Source organism: Capsicum annuum, chromosome 1 (genome assembly GCF_002878395.1).
Source record: "Capsicum annuum cultivar UCD-10X-F1 chromosome 1, UCD10Xv1.1, whole genome shotgun sequence".
Taxonomy (NCBI): domain Eukaryota; kingdom Viridiplantae; phylum Streptophyta; class Magnoliopsida; order Solanales; family Solanaceae; genus Capsicum; species Capsicum annuum.
In genome coordinates, this window is record NC_061111.1 from 61,822,581 (window position 1) to 61,843,013 (window position 20,433).

At 30.6% G+C, this 20,433-nt stretch overlaps 1 protein-coding gene across 1 annotated transcript; it reads left to right on the forward strand.

Moving 5' to 3' along the window:
* Positions 1 to 19,591: 19,591 nt before the first annotated feature.
* On the forward strand, positions 19,592 to 20,218 carry LOC124897716. Its single transcript, XM_047410971.1, has one exon. The coding sequence runs from the start codon at positions 19,592 to 19,594 to the stop codon at positions 20,216 to 20,218; it is 627 nt and encodes a 208-aa protein (XP_047266927.1).
* Positions 20,219 to 20,433: the final 215 nt, after the last annotated feature.

A 20,433-nucleotide genomic window follows, 5' to 3' on the forward strand; every position in this document is an offset into this window, starting at 1 on the left:
GCCAAGTCACCTCTAGAAATCCTTTTACAAAATTGATTCTTTTAAAATTGATCTGTGAACAGAGATTCCAGTTAAGGAATTTTGTTAACCAAGTAAAAAGTTCTAGGCACCCCTCGATCTAGTGGTTCAAACACAATCGCTTTTTTGAATTGTATCGACTAATATGACACTATGAGATGATAAATTCACAAAAAGCACACATATTCAAACAAACAAACAACCAAAGCGTAAAAAGAAGAATGTCTAGTGTCCAATTAATACAACCCAAAATAATGAAAAAGTACTAAAATAAAAACCTAAACTAATTTAAACTACACTAACTATGCTCTACAGACACCTCGTGCCCTAATCACGAACATCCTCTGCATACAACATACTTCAGGGCATTCTTCGGTGAATAAGTATAATTTATCTCTAGGTATTTTCTAATAAAATGAATTTGTTTGAGTGAATGTGGTAAGCTAAAACAATCCCAAGAAAGTAATTGAAATATTCAACAATCATCAATTTCTTCAATTTTCCTACCCAACCTACCATTTACCTATCAAATTTGGCCTAAACATACTACTATCGAATGAAAACAAACTTAACTCTTATTCAAATTAATCAACAACCAATGAAGCAAAGCTAGTCAATCATATCCACTTTTATCAATTTTCAATCCCTTCCTGAATTAAGATTTACCTTATTTAAGTTCAAATCAATAAACTGCCCAATTCAAGTAGATCAATCAATCAATATCGATAATCATTCACAATGATCCAAACATAACAAGACTAGAGAAAGAAAAGTGTGCACATCTTGAATTCACCACATAAAGTATCAAAACTTAAGATTAGACAAGAATGAGATGAGGAATGGACCTTAATTGAAGCTTTAAAATCAAGTATTACTCGATTGAAAAGACATAATCTACACTAAAGAACCTTAAATTGAACCTCAACAATGGAACCCAAAGTTGATAATGTCAGCCTCAAATTCCACCCACGCCCACTTCTATTTTTCACTAATCCAAGCCAAAAATCATGAAATTGAGAAAACCCACACCTAATTTCATAGACAACAAATCTACTTCGGCTATTTTTCGATGGATTTTGTCAAAAATTAGAATGAGGATCGGCCAAATTGAATTTTTAGTCATTTTTTATGGGTAAATGATGGTCGATGGAGCTGATGGTATTTTCGGTGAGAGATCGCCGGCTGTTCATCGAAAACATAGTGAGGCTTTACCAGAATATATAGATTTAGGTTGGTTTAGGTGATATTTAGTCACTAATTCTAAGGGAATTTAGGGTGGCTATTTGATCAGTGTTAATAGGGGTTCTCAGCTGGTGGAGATGGCATTTTTTGGTGAAATTTTGCCAAAAAAATTAAACCACGTGGGTCTGTTTCCTGTTATTGCTACTTGCTCCTATTTATGATTGTTATTATTGGCTTTTCTTCGACAAGTAAGAAGATGGAGCTATGATATTGCTCTTCTTTATTTTTCTCTGTGTGTTCTCCAATTCGCCTTCCTTTTTTCTGTTATAGTGTGTGTATAATCCATGTATCCGTTCCCCGGTCTCTCTCTCTATTTGTGTATCTTTTTTCTCCCTTTTCTATTGTTTTCTCCCTTGTCATCTATGTCTGTGAGAGTGTTAATGGCGAGTGAAGGTTATATGTGTGTATAATTTTATGGTAATGTATTTTAATGATGTTTTACAGATAGGTTGTTGTGTAGGTTTTAATGGAATTCAAAAAAAAATATGAAGGTCGAGAATGAAGTCCCCCCTATTTTTTTCTGCGTAGTTGTATATATCGTTGTCTCTATTCTTTTTTTATGTTGTTTTGTTATGGTGACGGACAAAACGTGAGTTGGGGGGACACGTGGGAAAGGGTAGTTGGGTGAGTAGGAGTGTGGAATCTCAATTGGGTATTTGTTAAGAATTATTTTTTTGTGTGGAGAAATTATCATATATTATAAGGGTGCGTGGTAAAGTGAGGGTGTATAGGATAAATTTGAAAAACAGGAGGGTCAAATTTATGTGTCTACAATTTGTTTTGAATTATATTTGGGGTTTACAATCTGGAGAAAGTTCCATGATTATTGACTTGTAATTGTGTCTTAGGTATCTACTATAGCAACATATAATTACTTGAAAATATACTTGATCAAATTACTTTAAAGAACATAGGCTCTGATACCAATTGTAGGGGGTGCGGATTTAGGCGCGGTAACTTTACTAGATAATAAATAGTTATTAGGTAATAAGTATTTATTTTTATATAATGTATTTTTTGAATATTATTGATTAATTATTTATTTTTATATAACGTATTTTGTGAATATTATTGATTGGATTAATTTTAAGTATTTATTTTTATATAATGTATTTTTTGAAAATTATTGATTGGATTAATTTTTATTTTTATCTTCTTGACTTAAGATGTTTTATTAATTCATATTCTAAATTAGATATTATCGTAATTAAATTATCTAGTGTTCTAGGATCCTCGTTGGTATTATGTAATCTTTTGTATTCTAGGTATAAACTATATAGTTTATTTTCGATTTCTTTTAATGATTTATTCTTTTCGTAAGATGTATCCATTAATTTATGTAATTGGTAAATATTTTGTAGTAATATTCATTAACTGTTTTTCTATCGTTGTTGTATCTTTTATTTCCATATATCTTATTAACATATTCAATTTTACTGATATTCATATTTTAGGGGTGATTAAATGGTAGTTGATTAAATGCTTTTCTATAATATTCTTTAGCTTTTTCTCTTAGTTTTTATAAGTTTTCTATATTATTTTTAAGATATTCTAAATATTTTATATCTTTTGTTTTAAAATATTCAATTAAATTTGTTTTTATAAGGTTTTCTGTTAATCTTATTTCTTCCATTTCTTGTCTCCAATATTTTAGAAATTCGTAGTTTATTATTTTATTCTTCTAAAGTAAATGTATAATAATATATTCTATTTGTACTGTATTTAATATCTTATTGGAGGTTATTAATACTATAACTGTTTTTTCTTGTTCCCTTCTTAATGAATTTTTTAAACTATCTAAACTTTTATCTTTGTTTTTTTCTAAATTTTTCATCGTCTAATCCATTTTAATTTTTCTATTAGATTTTTCATTATTTCTCTAATTTGTTTTCTATAATTAATTTATTTATGTAGGTCTTCTTGGTTTACTCAAATTTTCTTAATATATTCTGACATTTTTAGTCTATATAATATCCACCTGAATCTAAATAATATTGATGTTCATAATATATGCGTAAGTTTTCTATACTGTTTAATAATTCTTCCTCTTCATAATCTTGTAATTTTTTCCATATTATTTTCTTTATGTCTATAATTTCTATATCTCTAAGTATATATAAAATAAGTATTTTAATATCATCTGTCATTTAGGCTTGATTAAATGTTTTTTCATAATATTTACTAGTTGTTTGTTTTAATCTAAATAATTCTTGCATATTTTCATTAAGAAATTTTATATATTTTATATCTTTAGTTTCCATACATTTTTCTAAATTTTTTTCATTTGTTTTTCTACTAATTGTATGTTTCTCATATCTTTTTCCCAAAATTCTAGATATACGTAATTTACCAAATATTTTTTCTAATATGATTTTTCTTATATCTATTATTTCTATATCCTTAAGCACATACAAAATAAGTATTTTAAATTTATCTACCATTTCGTCAGATAAATAATTATCCATTTTTCATAAAATTCTATTTTCAAAATATTCCTTCCAATCATATACATAACAAAATATGATCATTTTAGATTACTATATACTTGATTATTCTTAAATAACATGTTCATTGGTCACTATTAGCATAGTAATCCAGATACTTTTCCCTTAAACAACGTCTCTACTCTGACTACTCCTCACCATGGCTTCTTGCCTCATTGGTTTCACCTTTAGGATAGCATAGTTCTTAGAGATTTTTCTCCGTTTCCACTTTGCCAATAAACTTCTTAACATGCTATTCTTCGAATAATTCTAGTATAAAGTAACTAACATGAACTTATTTTATCATATCATGATTGTTAGGAATTTATGAATTTAGCTATTCATAACTTTAAATGAATATACCTGTTTTGGTAGGTTTGATAATTCTAAGTTTTGTTTCTCCTTAGATTTTTCCATTGAAATATACCTGTTTTTTAATAAATGAGCAAAATATTTGTTGTAGACAAAAGAGAGTTTTTTGCTTCAACGCATGAAGGCTTGCCTTTACACTGCCTTCGGTTCTTCTATTTATAACTAAAATTTACAGATGATTTTTTTACACGTTTCCTAAAATGACTTGCAAAATCAAAGTCTATACTAGTCTAGGCTAGACTAATTAATGCTTACAAAAAGTCTTCATCTTTTAAAAGAAGACTTTGACATAAAGCACTAAATGACAAAAAACTTTAAATGCCTAAGACTTTACATCAAAACTTTGTACAAGATTTTACGTAAAGTAAAGTTATGCTAATTTATTCACATGTCTTTTATCTTTATCTCTTTCTTCCTTGTATCTGTTTTGGTTATCTTCTCTATTTTCTTGTTAGTGTAGCGTCACATCCGAAATGAAGTTGTGCCTCCCACTACATCTGCTGCATATGTGGTCTTTGTATTTTTGGCCAACTTTTTCACAAAATTGATCCATAGCTTCTTCTGAAATAATTCCCTTTCTGATAGATCTCGTTAACGGTTGTTCTTCCGGTCTGATGAGTGTTAATCTCCATTTCCTAAGTTCTTCCATGTTATGGTCTCTAACTTCTTTGCAAGTTGAATAAATCAGTACTTGATTCCTTGAATTAAATCAGTTCTTCCATTTTTGTTAGTATTGATTACTTTAATTGTAAATGTAAAATTCAGTATATTTAATACTAGTCTTCGAATTTCCTTTGTCGTAACTGAGTTTTGTATTTTTCTTGTTAGCCACCATCGTACCTGTGTATTATCTTTTCTAACAATAAACTTGTTATATACGATATATGATTCAAATGCTATTAAACAAATATATAAAGAACAAAATTCTTTTCTATTTATTTCCCATTTTATTTCTATTTCGTTAAACGTTCCTGAATAATATCTACAGTGATGTTCTAATTTTTCTTCTTCATATGTATATTTGAGTACTCCTCCATAACTATATTCACTTGCATCAGCTTCTACTATATATGTAATTTTATTTTCATCTGGAAACTATAATTTTGGTAATTCTTTACGAAGTAATTTTATTTTCTGTACATGTTTTTTGTCTTCTTCATTATAGCTATATTCTACATTCTTTTTTAAATTTTTTCTGTAATGGTTTTAAGTTTTCTGCTAATTTTGGAATATATTTTCTTACTTGGTTTACTAATCCTAAAAATGATTGTAATTTCTTTTTTATTTCTAATTCTTCTTCTGAATTTATTATTTTTTGGACTATATGTTTTTGCATTTTTACTCCACTTTTATCTATTTGTATTCCTAAAAATTCTACCTAATTTTTCATTATTTCTGCTTTTTTTTTCACTTAAACTTATTCCCAATTTTTCTATTATATGTGTAAATTGTTCTAATAATTTTAAATGTTCATCTTTAGTCTTTGTATTTAATAGTATATCATCTATATATACTATACAATTAGGCAATTGTTTAAAATAACTATCCATAAAATGTTGATATCTACCTGGTGCATTTTTATATTCAAATGGTAGTACATTCCATTCATAAAATCCTTGTGGTACCGTAAATGCGGTTAATTCCTTAGATTCTTCTTCTAACTTTAAATGGTAAAATCTTGATTTACAATAAAATTTACTAAAGTAATTATATCCTTGTATTTGTCTTATTTTTAATATCTTATTTGGTATTGGGTAATTATATGTCATAATTTTTGCATTTAAATTTCTATAATCAATAACCATTCTATTTTTTCCTCTTTTTTGTTCACTATGTTCATTTACTATAAATGTTGGACTATTGTGTTTGCTATTACTTTTTTTTGTATATATTGTTTTTCTAATAATTCATCTATATGCATTTTAATTTTTTTTAAATCGTCAAAAATATATGTTAATGGTTTTTGAGTTATTATGCTATTTTTATCTATTAATTCAATTTTTATTTTAGTTTTATGTTTTTCCCATCCTGTTAATGGATCTTCACTATATAATTGTTCTAATTTTTTCTTAATTATTTCTATCTTATTTATTGAAAATATAGTTATTTCCTTTTTATTTATTGAAAATACGACCAGTTCTATTGTGTAATTTTTCACTTCCTTCTATCTAATCAGTTTTATTTCTTATTTTACTAATAACTCTTTTTGCTCATTCTTTCTATTTACATGGTGTTGTAAACCACCAATCCATTCTAGTTATTATATGTGGGTATAATTTATCTAAAAACAGCATTCCTAGAAGTATATCTTTTGATGTTAGCTCATAATTATAGATTTCTTCTATTGTTAATATTTTATCCCATACTTGTGTTTTTACATTCTTAGCTTTATAAGTAATTAAGTTTCCTTCATTATTAAATCCTTTAAATATTATTGGTGTTTTTAGTTTATCCCATTTACTTTCTGGTAAACAATTATGACTACATAAATTAGCTTCTACTCCTGTATCTATCATAGGTGTATAATATCTACTGTAATATCCTTCTACTACTATCTTCATTAATACATATATTTTCATATCATGTTAAAGCTCTTCTTAAGAATAATTTCTCTCTGTTATATGTTATAGATAATTGTATATGGTTTTACTTGTTCTAACCATTTTATTCCTAATATTATGTCTGCTTTTGCATTTCTTCCTTTATTTCAAATTCTATTTTCATTTTTCTGACTCCTATTGTTATTTTTTTATGCTCTATTTTTAGCGTTTAGTAAGCTTCTTGGTAGATTATTATCAGATTTTATTTCCTCATTTTTTACTAGATATTTTTCTATATAATTTTCTTCTTGTCCTGTATTTAAGAGTATTAAATATTATTTTTCATTTATTGTTCCTGGTATGTGATATTGGTTTAAGTTAACTGTTGAACTTGTTTCATAAATTGTTCTTTTTGATGAACTTGATGATTTTGATTTTTCATAAGCTATTCTTTTTGTTGTACTTATTCTATCATTTATTATTTCTAAATCTTCTTCAATATCTATGTTCCTATAACTATAATCATTAGTATCAATTATTTTTACAAATTGTTCGAAAGGTCTTTCTTTTTGTATTTTATTAATTTTATTTTTTCTTGTTATTTTGTGTTTTGTAGTTAATACATATAGATTTTTACATCTTGCTATAAATATTTTACTTCCTGGGGTTAGTTCTATTCCTGATATTTTCCAATATAATACTAATGATTTATCTATATTTTTATCTGTTATTGTTACTGAATAATTTGCACTTATTATACATTTAAATTTTTGGTATATTAAAGTTTCTATTATTGCAATTATTATACTTTTTTCTATAGGTTTTATAATACTATCATCTACTAAATATAGTTCTATTGGTGTATCTATTCCTTCTCTAAAATATTCTTTTATCAATATCTCTGTACCTCCAAGGTGTATATATTTTATTGGGCCTCTACTTTTTATATCGTTTATTTCTTTATTAGTTATTCTTTTTGTACTAGTGGTATACTAGCTTTACCTTTTGCATATCTACAGTTTATTACATGTTCTTTTTGGCTTACTACGTAGTATTCTTCTTTTCTTCTACTAAATATGTTTTTATTGTTGGTATTTTAAATATTTTTTCTACACTTAAATCTAATTCTTTTCCTTTTATTTCATCAAATATATGACTATCAAGTATTATTTTTTGATCTGTTCCTTCTTCATTTAAATATTCTTCCTTTGTTATTATTTTTATATCTTCTTCAGTTATTTGATTCATTCTTATATGTTCTTCAGTCTTTTAGTTTATCTAATTCACTATCTATTTCATTATCTGTTTCATTCTCTGAAATTTCATATATACTATCTTCACTTTCTAATTCGTAATCTATATAATCTATCTGCATATATTCTGTATTTTCTATTTTTATTTCTTATATTTGTTTATTTTTTGGGTTTTTAGGTAATTTACAATCTCTAGCTAAATGTCCTAATTTTTCGTAATTATAACAAGTACATTCTTTTATAGATTTCTTTTTCCTATATGGTCTTTTATATTTATAATTTTTTACATAATATCTTTTTCTTGGTTTCTTATATTTATATTTTGATTTTTTTTATTTCTTATATTTCTTATGCCTTTTTCTTTTCCTATAATATCTTTCTTCCCATCCAAATTGAGGTACTATTTTATCTTTGCAACATGCTAAATTTCTTATTAATATTTTTTTCATTTTTATTTCTTCTCTATATTTTTCACATAGGTTTCTATACCATTATTGGAAAAATTTTATTCTTGCTCCTAGAGTATCTACTATTTTTGCTTCATCCCAACTCTTTATTATTTTTGAACTAAATGGTTCAGGTAATTTACTAAAATATAATTTTATTATTTCTTTACTTTCCTCTATATTATATGTTCCTTTATAATAATATTCTTTAAATGCGCAAGTATATTCATCTATGTAACACATATTACATATTGCTAATTTTAACATTAAATTCCTATTTGTATCTTTCTCTTCATTTTGTTCTTCTTCTGTTGTTGTCATGCTGCTAAATTCGTCTTTTATAGCTATTTCATATTTTTTTAATAATTCTATAGGTGTAAATTTAGTTGTAGTTGTTGATGATGTTTCTTCTGTAGGTTTATCAGTTAGATTTGAAAACCATAATTTCACTGTTCCTATTAGTATTCTTTCTATATATTCTGGTCCATCTATTACATTTATATTATTATCTAATAATTGTTTTGCCATATATCTTATCCATAATTGTACTATTTTTCTGTATCTATTACACAATCTAAGTCTAAAAAGTTATAATTTTTATTAACTATTTGTTTTGGTGTCCATTTGTCATATTTATCCTTTAGATTATATCTTTTAAACTTATTCTTATAATATGTAGGTTTTCTTATTTCTGATGTTCTAGGTATTATATTTTCATCTTCTTTTTTATCAAGAGTATTTATTTTTGTGTTTCTATTTTCTAAGTTTTCTTCATTAATTACTTCTTGTTTTTCGGTGATTTCTAAATTTTTGTATTTGTTAAGATTTCTGTATATGTTTCACTATCTTCTGAATCATAATTATCTGTTTCTTCAACATCTATTGTATTTCTTTCTATTTTTTCTTTAAATTGATTTATCTCGTTTAATAATTTTTGTTCTTTATCCCTTTCTTCTTTTTCTTTCTGTCTTTTGTCATACAAATCTTTTAGTATTTGTAGTTCTTTTTCTAATTCAAAAATCCTACTATTTTTAGTTTCTTCTATTTTTCGTATTTCTTCTGTAGTTTGTTGTTTTATTTTTTCTATTTCCTTTTTTCTATCTATTTCTTTGTTTTCTCTTTTTATCCTTACCATAGCTGCTAACTTATCTTCTAGTTTTGATTCTTCTTTTTATAACATTAAATATAAATGTTCACCTATTTTCTTATACCTTCTTCCTAGATTAAAAAATACTATTTTTATTTTTAATCCTTCATGGTTTTCATATATTTTTTCATCTATTATAAATTCTTCTTTGTTCATTTTATTTAATTGTTAATAAATCATGTTGGTATGTATATTCTAGACTATCTATTGTTGATTCTAAATTTGATATTTGTTCTTTTTGTGCATTTATTGAGTTTTTACTAACTCCATCAATTATGTTATATTGTAGTCTTTCTATCCTTATTTTTAATTCTTTACGTTTTTCAGATATTATTTGCTTTAATTCTTTATATTTTGGTAATTTTTGTACGTTATTCATCTAAATAATATTTTGGGGAATATCTAAATCTAGTTTTATCAAATAAATCATAATTAGTAAATTCATCAAATAAATCCAATTGTATACCACTTCCGTAACTTTAAAGAACATAGGCTCTGATACCGATTGTATACCACTTCCGTAACTTTAAAGAACACAGATTCTGATACCAATTGTAGGGGGTGTGGATTTAGGCGCGGTATATATCTATCTATAAAAAGGTATATAGACAAGAAAGCATAGTTTTCACTGTATTTGAAAGAGTATGTGAAAAAGAAGACTGTAAGTTCCATTCTTGCACTATTTATTTTTCTTTATTTCAACATCTTTCTAAATCCATATGCTTAGATAAAACTGAACCTCTAAAAATATAAAATAAGAGTTGGGAATAGCTTTAAGGGTGTTCAAGTCATGTTGTGTGAATGTTGTACACTCGGGAGAACGTTTGGGTTTTCATAGTTTGACTCTATCTCTGTCCAAATCATAGAGGCAAAGAAATATTGCATTACATATTTTCGCCTAAAAATATAGTGCCTCTTTCCCACTTCCTAAGCTTTATTCTTTTTTTTTTTTTGTAAACATTTATTATGATTTTGCTTAACATTTTGCATATTATTTATTTAAAATTTGTGTTTTATATATTCTTATTTAAATTGGTGTGAATTCTTAAATTTTAGCAAACCTAACTGTTTTCCTTTCTAGACTTTAAACTTAGTATAATTACTAGGCTTCGACGTTCAATTTATATCTTTAAATTTCAAAATTTAATAGGTTAAAGCATCCCCTTTAGAAAAATTACCTTATCTTTATAATTAAATTAGTTTTTTAGTTACTAGTGTCGAATTAATAAAAATATAGTTTTTGCGGTAGGCGAATTTATCATCGCTAGACTCAGAAGTTGGCCTTTATTATTTTAGGTATGGTAAATCAATTCGGTTGTCATCAATTTTAAATAAAAAATATAATTTGATTCCACAAGGCCTCTTTTTTTTTTTCATAGGATTTCAAATAACAAAGAAAAAAATAATTATTACATGAGTCTTTAAGTAATAAAAAAAAAAAATTCAAGTCATTATAGATATAAACAACTTTTTTTTTCATTTAGTGTAGGTAATTAACCATCTTATCTACTCCTATGTTTTTTTTTTTATAAAATTTGATTAAACAAAAAAAGGGCAAAGGCGTCTATTTTAGAATGAAGAACAAATGTGAAGTTTCTTAACTAGCCTTTTTTAAAATTATTAATTGAAAGCCTTGTACAACTGTTAAGACAAATAATTTGAAGTAACTATCTCTAGACAACAATAAAGTTACATTATTTTAGGAGTTATTTTTGATAATTTTCGAAGAGCGGGTTAATCTTTCTAAAGTTTTTCAATCTTTTTTTCTATAAAATTATTAGCTTGTTTTACTTTAATAAAATATTTTTTTACTTATATCCTATATCATAATTTAATTTTGATTTCATTATCTAATCTATGTTTGGCCGATTAATCGTAGTTTGCGGATCCTTTAGGGTGCCTAATTCCTTCCCTTTAGGATAGAAAGAATTCTTACCTATAACTTTAAGTTGCGTAGACCTTAAAATGAAGTCTTTAATTTCTTTAATCACATAGGTTCTAATAAGTGTTCTAATTCACCGTAGAACTAATTAGGTGGCGACTTCCTTAAATTTAATTAGAAGTTTTCTAATATATTGTACCTCAGTTTGACCCATGTTAAAATAGGGTAGAACAATTTGGTGACTTCACTGGGGACATTAGGTTCTAACCATTACAAACTTAGGTTAATAAGTAAGTTTTTTTCCTAATATCTCTTTATTTTACCTTATTTGCTTTATGGGTTTAGCATTTTTATATGATATAAGCTATTTATTTATTATTACTTTGTATGAATTATTTATTATTGCTTTATGTAAAATATCATTCCGTTCATATTTCTTCCATTCGGGAAAATTGACACAATCACGCGTACACGTGAGGTGTGTTTCGCGCACTTGCAAATTTCTTTTAAATTTCAAATTTTAGGAGAGTTGGCGTATCCACGGTGTATTCGAATCTTGTTCTGTGTGACCGTGCATAAGCCTTAGGTGGGTTGACCCAAGTTGTCATTCCACAAATTTAGGAAAATGCCATCATGTCAAATGGATTTACAGTCCGACAAGAACCGTTTATATTATGTGCATGTGATAATGATAAATGGATCCAAGCCTAATTATTACACCGCAACTTTGAAAAATGTGTACTTATTTTATTGTATTACATTGTAGGATGGATTTAGTTCTCCAAGTGCCCAAGATTAGAATGATCGAAGGTTTTCCACACAAGTTGAGGATATGGTGGGAAAGTTTTGGCTAGGCTGTAAAATTGGTGATCACAAGAAAATTGGGGTTCCTCCCTACACTCTTCAAGATCTCCCCTGAAAAGTACATGGTTAGAGCGTTGATTCCATTTTGGGACCTAGATCGAGTTGTTTTTGCATTCAAAGACTTTGAACTCACCCCCATATTAAAGGATATCTATTACTTCATTAATATGAAGTATCATGGGAAAGGTCAGATAAGCCCGCATAGTCAGTCAGGGAAGAATTTCTTCGTTATTTGGGATTAAAGAACACTGATGAACTCTGCTGCTTTGAAAATAATTGGGTTTCTTTGGATTATCTGTATGAGAGATATGGTTGTCAACACAGTTATAAGCTATTTAAGAAGGAATTCACTTGCACTTCCACCCATTGGCGGATTAGATGTTCGATTGTATTTATCGTTGCCTTGCTAGGGACTTTAGTATTTCCACAAGAATATAGAAAGATCAGTACTTGCATATGTTCTGTGGTTCGAGCACTTTTTAAAGGAGTTGATGGTGCAAAAATCACCTTGGTTCCTATGATTTTGGCAGAAATGTCTCACGCACTTTAAAAGTGTAAAAGAGGCAAAACAAAGTTCTTCTAAGGTTGTAATCTCCTTCTGCAGATGTGGGCAACAGAGCATTTCTACAAACGTGACAATATGACCGGCATAATATTTAGAGCTTCACATAAGATCGACACTTATGATGATAGAATGAGGAGGTTCGTGTCCCCGGTCGGCACTGATGATTGGTTTTAGTTTTTAGCCTCTCATACCAGTGACCAAATCCAGTGGAGATACCCACTAGTTTCATGCTCTACAGCTTACGTACGATCTAGAGGACTTTATTATAGTGAGCTTATCGGATTAAAAGGTCTACAACCATATGCTCCAGTGCGTGTACTTCGATAGTTTGGTCAAACGCAGATCACCCTTCTCCAGGTAAATATGTGAGTTTTAGAAGTCCTCTTTGGACCAGACTTCAGAGTTCCTAGGTCCAGACAAATTCTGCATGATTGGAATAACATTCTCAGAATAGATGTGAGACGTGGACTAGCAGAGTGTATGCCAGAATATCAGGTATGGGTTCGAGAATATCGTGGCGATATAAAATCCAGTCTAGAAGGATAACAATAGTTTAAAGATATTGGGATAACTATTTGGATAAGACATTTTTCATTTTGGAACCACAGTGGTCACGCTAAAAATGTGGGCTCAAATGGCCAACATAATGTGGTATTTGGAAAATATGGGAGCAGGGCTTAGCAATATTGGCGACATGATTAGAACCAAGATCTAGGTTAAGTTTTAGGATTCTGTTTTTACCTTTCATGTATTTTAAATTTATTTCTTATCATTATATTCGATCAAAATTTCAATTAAACTTGGTCTTTTTTATTTTCAAACTCAAAGTTTATCTCAAATTAATGGCTTGGATCAATTTATTATAATCTCAATTACTTGACGCTTAGGCCCGCCTCTTGGCACAAAAGAGGTCCTGTGCATAGTAGAATGCATTTTGATAATTGAAATTCTCTTTTATTATGTGCTTTGTTTGCATTATGATGCATGTTTTTCTATCTTTTCTAACATTGATTGCTTAATTGTGAGTTACTTTATTTGTGCAAATTATTTGCCTATACTGATATATTTCTTTATTTTGAAGGTTTTCCTTCGTTTTATTTATTCCCCTAAAGGTTGATTTGTGTTGACTACGAACTGGCTGATCACTCATACTTTATGAGATCAAAAGCATGAGCAAACAACAACATGGCTGATTCAGGCACCCCTGATGGCTTAGGACTTGTCATTGTCCCAAGAGATGATCCTGAGACTTCGGGGGAGAGAGATGTAACACTCTGTGATGAACATAGAGCTCAAATGAGGCAGCAAATGGCCGACTTCCTCACCTAGCTATCCATTAGCATGAATACTCCACTTCCTGAACCTGGCACAAATACCACTATTCCATCTACTTTTCCACCTATTTTTTCTCCCGCCTCCCAACACTTTCTACCAAATCCGTCACTCTACCAAAAAAAACCTATTTCTACCAAATATCCCATTAACCCATAAGAAAACAACCCACAACAAGTCAACTTGCAAAAAACAAATCCTTTACCCTTCACTACTCCATATGTTCCTCAAGCTTCTCTTAACCAAACTCTATTTACCCAAGGTCCACATACCAAAAATATCCCACTTGCCCAAACTACCCAGTTTTCCAAAACTACCAAGCGGCCCCACATATATCAATGGCACATGCTGCAATTCCTAACACAAAATGTGTACCACAAGTATATGTAGCGGGAGCTCAACCATTTACTATCCCAATGCCAATCGCTCAAGAATTTGATCCTTATAAGGAAATAGAGAGGTAGGCAAGATCCAAAGTAGATGAAAACATAGAAAAGAAGATTCACAGTTTAAAGGAAGCATTTAGAAGCATCCAACAACATAAAGGATACGAAGGTCTTAAGTATGAAGATTTATGTGTTCATCCAGATATTGAGTTGCCTGCAGAGTATAGGTGCTAAAGTTCGATATGTTTGATGGAAAAGGAAATCCTCAAGCTCATTTAAGGCTATATTTTGACAAACTAGTTAGGGGGGGGGGGAAATGAGGCCATTAAGAGGAAGATTTTTATAAGGAGTTTGACAGGAGAATCTTTAGATTGGTGTACGAGCCAAAACCCACAAAAATGACATAGTTGGAATGCCTTGGTATAAGAATTTATGGATAGGTTCAAGTTTAACACTGAAGTCATCCCAGATCGATTTCACTTGATGAAGATTGAGAATAAATCGATGGAGTCCTTCAAAGAATATGCCATATGGTGGAGAATAGATGCCGCAGAAGTTTAACCTATGACGGCAGAAAGAGAGATGACTTTTTTTTTAATCAATCTCAAAAAGATCTGACGTATTATGACAAGATTATAATTGTGGTTGCACAGAAGTTCTCTGAGGTTCTTATGATAGGAGAATTCGTTGAAGAAGGTATTAAGACTGGGAGAATTACTAATCTGGCAACCTTATAAACAAAAAGTAAGGAAATGCAATCTGATCCAACTGGGGAAGCAAACAAAAAAAAGAAGAACGGAGTTTCTACAGTCCTGACCATTCAAGAGAAAACACTAAACCAAATGTTAACATACCAAAATCCACCACCCCAGTCTTCCTACTATAACCAGTATTCCCAAACTCCTTACCTATATTAACAACCTTTACTTGCCTTATATCCAGTTTATGCCACCCAACTAGTATATTTTCCACCTCAAGCACCAGCTTATCAAAACCCGCCACAATATCAACCTACCTATCCTCTTCAAACCGACTACCAACCACAAAATAGTCCTTCAAATTCACTCCGACCTTACTCAAACTATGAAAAAAAACCAAGAAAAACCTATACACCTCTAGCTGAACCCTTTATCCCAACTATATGAAGGATTGAGAACTGCAGGAGTACTTCAGCTGATCCAAGGTAGAATTCCCAATCCCCTTTCTTAATGGTATAATAGGACAAAGCATTGTTCTTACCACTCTGGATTAGCTGGGAATGACACTGGGAATTTCCTTACCCTCAAGGATAATATTGAGGTGCTAATAAAAGAAGGAGATATTTATCTTAAAGGATCTTTCCCCAATGTGAACAACAATCCCTTGCCGAATCATGGGGGTGCATATGTGAACATGATCACCATCGATGAAGAATATAATTTGTATGGAACTATTATATCGGTCGGTAATAAAGAAAAGTGGAAACATCGGCTTTTGTCGCACCTATAATTACAGTCCAGATGCAAGTGCCAATTGATGTAGAAGTTGTTCCCATGCCTACTATCATAGCTTTAGGTGCTCAAAGACCTTCAAATACTAAGGAAGTTCCTTGGAATTACTTAATTGATGTAAGGGACAAAAGAAAAGAAAATTTGGTGGTAGAAGTTGCTGTTGTAGGAATGACAAGATCTGGGCATTGTTATGCCCCTAAAAGAGTTGTGCAAGGAGTGTATAATAAGGAGAATAGTCAAAAAGGGTTGTGACAGAGGCTGAGGTAGAGGATTTATGGAAAAAAATGCCGACTAAGGAGTATTCTATTGTGGAACAGCTAAAGAAAACTCCTGCCCAAATCTCTTTGTTGTCATTATTGATAAATTCTAAAACTCATAGTAGTGCGCTGGTGAAGGTGCTGAATAAAGATTATGTGCCAACTGAGATGACTAGCGAGAACTTTTTAGCTCTGGTGGGATAAGTGTTTGAAGCTAATAATGTCTTTTTTCATGAAGATGAGTTGCCGCCTAAGCGATTGGGGAATAATAGAGCATTGAACATCACTGTCAGGTGTAGAGACAAGTTTGTTTCTAAAGTTCTCATTGACAACGGCTCAGATGTTAATATTTTTCCTTTTACTTTTCTTTGAGCTTTGGGAATTAACATTGGGAATGAAATAATGTAAGGGTTAAAGGTTTTGATGGGACTTAATGAGGAGTTATTGGAGAAATTAATTTGGCGCTACAAATTGGACCGGTGGAGTTTACAATAGAATTCCAAGTATTGGACAAATCTTTTAGTTACAACTTCTCACTCAGATGACCATGGATTCAAAGTACCGGTATAGTCCCTACTACCCTGCACCATACTTTGAAATTTTTTTAGGATCCTCATGAGATTATGATTGATGGGGAAAAAATAGTTCTATCTACCGAGAGAACTCAGCCCCTACTATTGAATGAGTGGAACACGTGGACGGATCCATTTTTCATGTTAAAGAGACCATATGTACTGCTTAGGTAGAAAGGTTAAAGTTTCCATGGGTACTTATGATGGTGGCCTTGGAAATGTTGAAGAATGGCTTTGTGCCTGGTCGTGGTCTTCGTGTGAACTTGGATGGAATATTAGAGTCAATTCAATTATCCAGGCAGAAGAGCACTTTTGGTCTTGGATATGAGCCCACTCTTGAAGAAGTCTCATTGGCTAATCTAAAAAAGAAAGGTATCTGTCATTTTCCAAAGCTGTCCAAGTACCAGAAGAAGATGCCAAAGAAGACCTCGTGGAAGGAGTCAAAAACTTGTTCATTACTAAAGAAGAAGCTGAGTGCAATGTGATTCTTGAGGATTGCATTGAGACCCTGAATAACTAGGATGTTGAGCCTGTAGTTGCTTTAAACAATTGGACTTGTACCTCATCCTCGGTTCTCCAAAAATCTTGGTAGATGATTGTATAAGCATTAACTAAACAACACGATTCAAAATTGAGGCATAAATCATATATATGAATTTGTGTTTTGCTTCTACTTTTTGAATGTTTTTCTGCTTTTATTTCAAATTTTCTTCATTAATTTAAGTTTTTTTTCCTTTTCAGCAAGCAAACTAACAAATCTGGCAATAATATGAATATGAAATGTAATGAAACAAGCAAAACTATTTCAAATAACGAACAAGACTTTGCAGAATATGAAGAAGATCTATTGTTTGAAGAGTTGACTAAGGAATTTGAACATTTGAAAAATAAGGCAAAATTGAATTTGGGTGAAACTGAGACGATAAACTTGGGGAATTCAAAACTCATAAGAGAAACAAGAACTAGCGCTCATCTGACTCCATCCCAAATAAAAGAATTGATTGATCTCTTGATGCAATATATAGATGTTCTTGCATAGTCCTATGATGATATGTCGGGTCTAAGCACAAACATTATTTCACATAAGTTGCCAACTGATCCATCTTGTCCTCCTATAAAGCAGAAGCTGAGAAAGATAAAGTCTGATTTGAGTTTGAAAGTCAAAGAGGAAGTATCCAAGCAATTCGATGCCAACGTCATCCGAGTCATAAAGTATCCCACTTGGTTAGCCAACATAGTACCTATGCTAAAGAAAGATGAAAAATCAGAGTATGTGTGGATTATCGGGATCTCAACAAGGCCAACCCAAAAGATGATTTCCCTCTCCTAAATATTCACATACTCATTGATAATTTTGTGAAGCACGAGTTGCAGTTATTTGTTTATTTCTTCGCTGGGTACCATCAAATTCTGATGAATAAAGAAGATGCCAAGAAAACTGCATTCATCACACCTTGGGGAGTATATAGTTATCGGGTGATGCCATTTGGACTTAAGAACATAGGGGTGACTTACATGATACTCAGGACCATAATTTTTCATGATATGATCCATAAGGAGATTGAAGTCTATGTAGATGATGTCATTATCAAGTCGCAAAAGGGCTCGGATCACCTGATAGATATGAAAAAGTTTTTCTACAGGATGAGGAGGTATGATCTAATATTGAATCCCGCAAAGTATGTATTTTGTGTCCCCTCTGGGAAGCTATTGGGTTTCGACGTAAGTAGGAAAGGCATAGAATTGGATCCTTCAAAAATAAAGGCTATCCAAGAGTTGCCTTCTCCAAGACGTCGGAAGGACGTGATGAGTTTCCTAGGTTGACTCAATTACATCAGTCGATTTATTGCACAATCCACGGTGATTTGTGAAATGATATTCAAGCTATTGAAAAAGAATGTTTCTACTAAGTGGACAGAAGATTGTCAATAAGATTTTGATGAAATCAAGGAGTATTTGTATAATCCACCCATTTTAGTTCCCCAAAAGCCTGAAAGGCCATTGTTTCTATATTTGTCTGTGTCAGACAATGCATTTGGGTGTGTATTAGGACAACATGATGAAACTAGAAAGAAGGAGAAAGCTATATATTACTTGAGCAAAAATTTCACGCCTTATGAAGCCCGGTATACATTATTGGATCATACATTTTGTTCCTTGACTTGGATTGCACAAAATTTAATGCATTATATGTGTGCTTATACCACCCTTTTGATTTCTAGAATGGATCCGCTCAAGCACATCTTTCAAAAGCTCATGCCTATTGGGAAGCTAGCAAAGTGGAAAATTTTTCTAAGTGAATTCGACATTGTTTATGTTACTCAAAAGGCGGTGAAAGGAAAAGCTTTATCCAACCATCTCGTAGAAAACCCTGTAGATGAAGAGTACAAGCCTTTTAAAACTTATTTCCCAAATGAAGAAGTTTTATTTATTGGAGAATATATTTCAGAAGAATATCCAGGTTGGAGAATCTTCTTTGATGGGGATGCGAATTTCAAAGGAGTCGGTATTGGGACAGTACTAATTTCAGAGTCAAGCCAGCATTATCCGATCTCTGGAAAGCTCAAGTTTCCATGCACCAACAATATGGCAGAATATGAGGCTTGCATTCTTGGTCTTAGAATGGCTGCTGATATGAACATACAAAAACTTTTTATTATAGGGGATTCAAATTTAGTGGTTCATCAAGTACAAGTCAAATAGAGTGTCAAGAATGTGAAGCTGCTTCCATATCTGGAGTGCATGAAAGAGTTGCACAAGAAGTTCATCAAGGTTAAATTTAAATATATCCCGAGAAGCCAAAATGAGTTAGCAGATGCATTGGCGATCTTGTACTCTATGATTCAATATCTAGACAAGAATTTCATAGATCCTACCAAGGTGAATGTACAAGACCAACCAATATACTATCTTCATGTAGATGTAGAACCAGATGGCAAAGCCTGGTACTATGACCTCATGAGGTATCTCAAGGAGGGATACTATCCAGAAGGCATAACCAGTATTCAGAAGAGAACACTTCGAAGATTGGCAAATAACTTTTTCCTAAATGGAGAAATCCTTTATAGGAGGATTCCAAATTTAGGATTATTAAGGTGCATCGATGCTCAAGAGGAAATCAAGTTAGTCAAAGAAATACATGGGGCCATGTGTGCGCTGCATATGAATTGTTTTGTTTTGGCAAAGAAGATTCCTCGAGTTGGATATTTTGTGATGACAATGAAGACAAATTTTATTCACTTTGTGCAAAAATTTCATCAATGCCAGATTCATGGTGATTTGATTCATGTTCCACCAAATGAACTCAATATGATGGATTCTCCTTGGCCATTCGCAGCATGGGGCATGGATATCATTGGTCCTATCTAGCCAACCGCATCAAATGGACATAGATTTATCTTTGTAGTTGTTGATTATTTCACCAAATAGGTAGAAGCCTCTTCATACAAGTTTGTAACAAAGAATTTGGTGACAAATTTTGTTCGTAATAACATTATTTATCGATTTAGAGTTTTATAGTCAATTATAATAGATAATGGATCTAATCTCAATAGTGGATTAATGCGTGAGATATGTATAAGTTT

Excerpts from the sequence above, each read along its gene's own strand:
- LOC124897716 (XM_047410971.1), top strand. The coding sequence starts at position 19,592 with ATGAAAGAGTTGCACAAGAAGTTCATCAAGGTTAAATTTAAATATATC.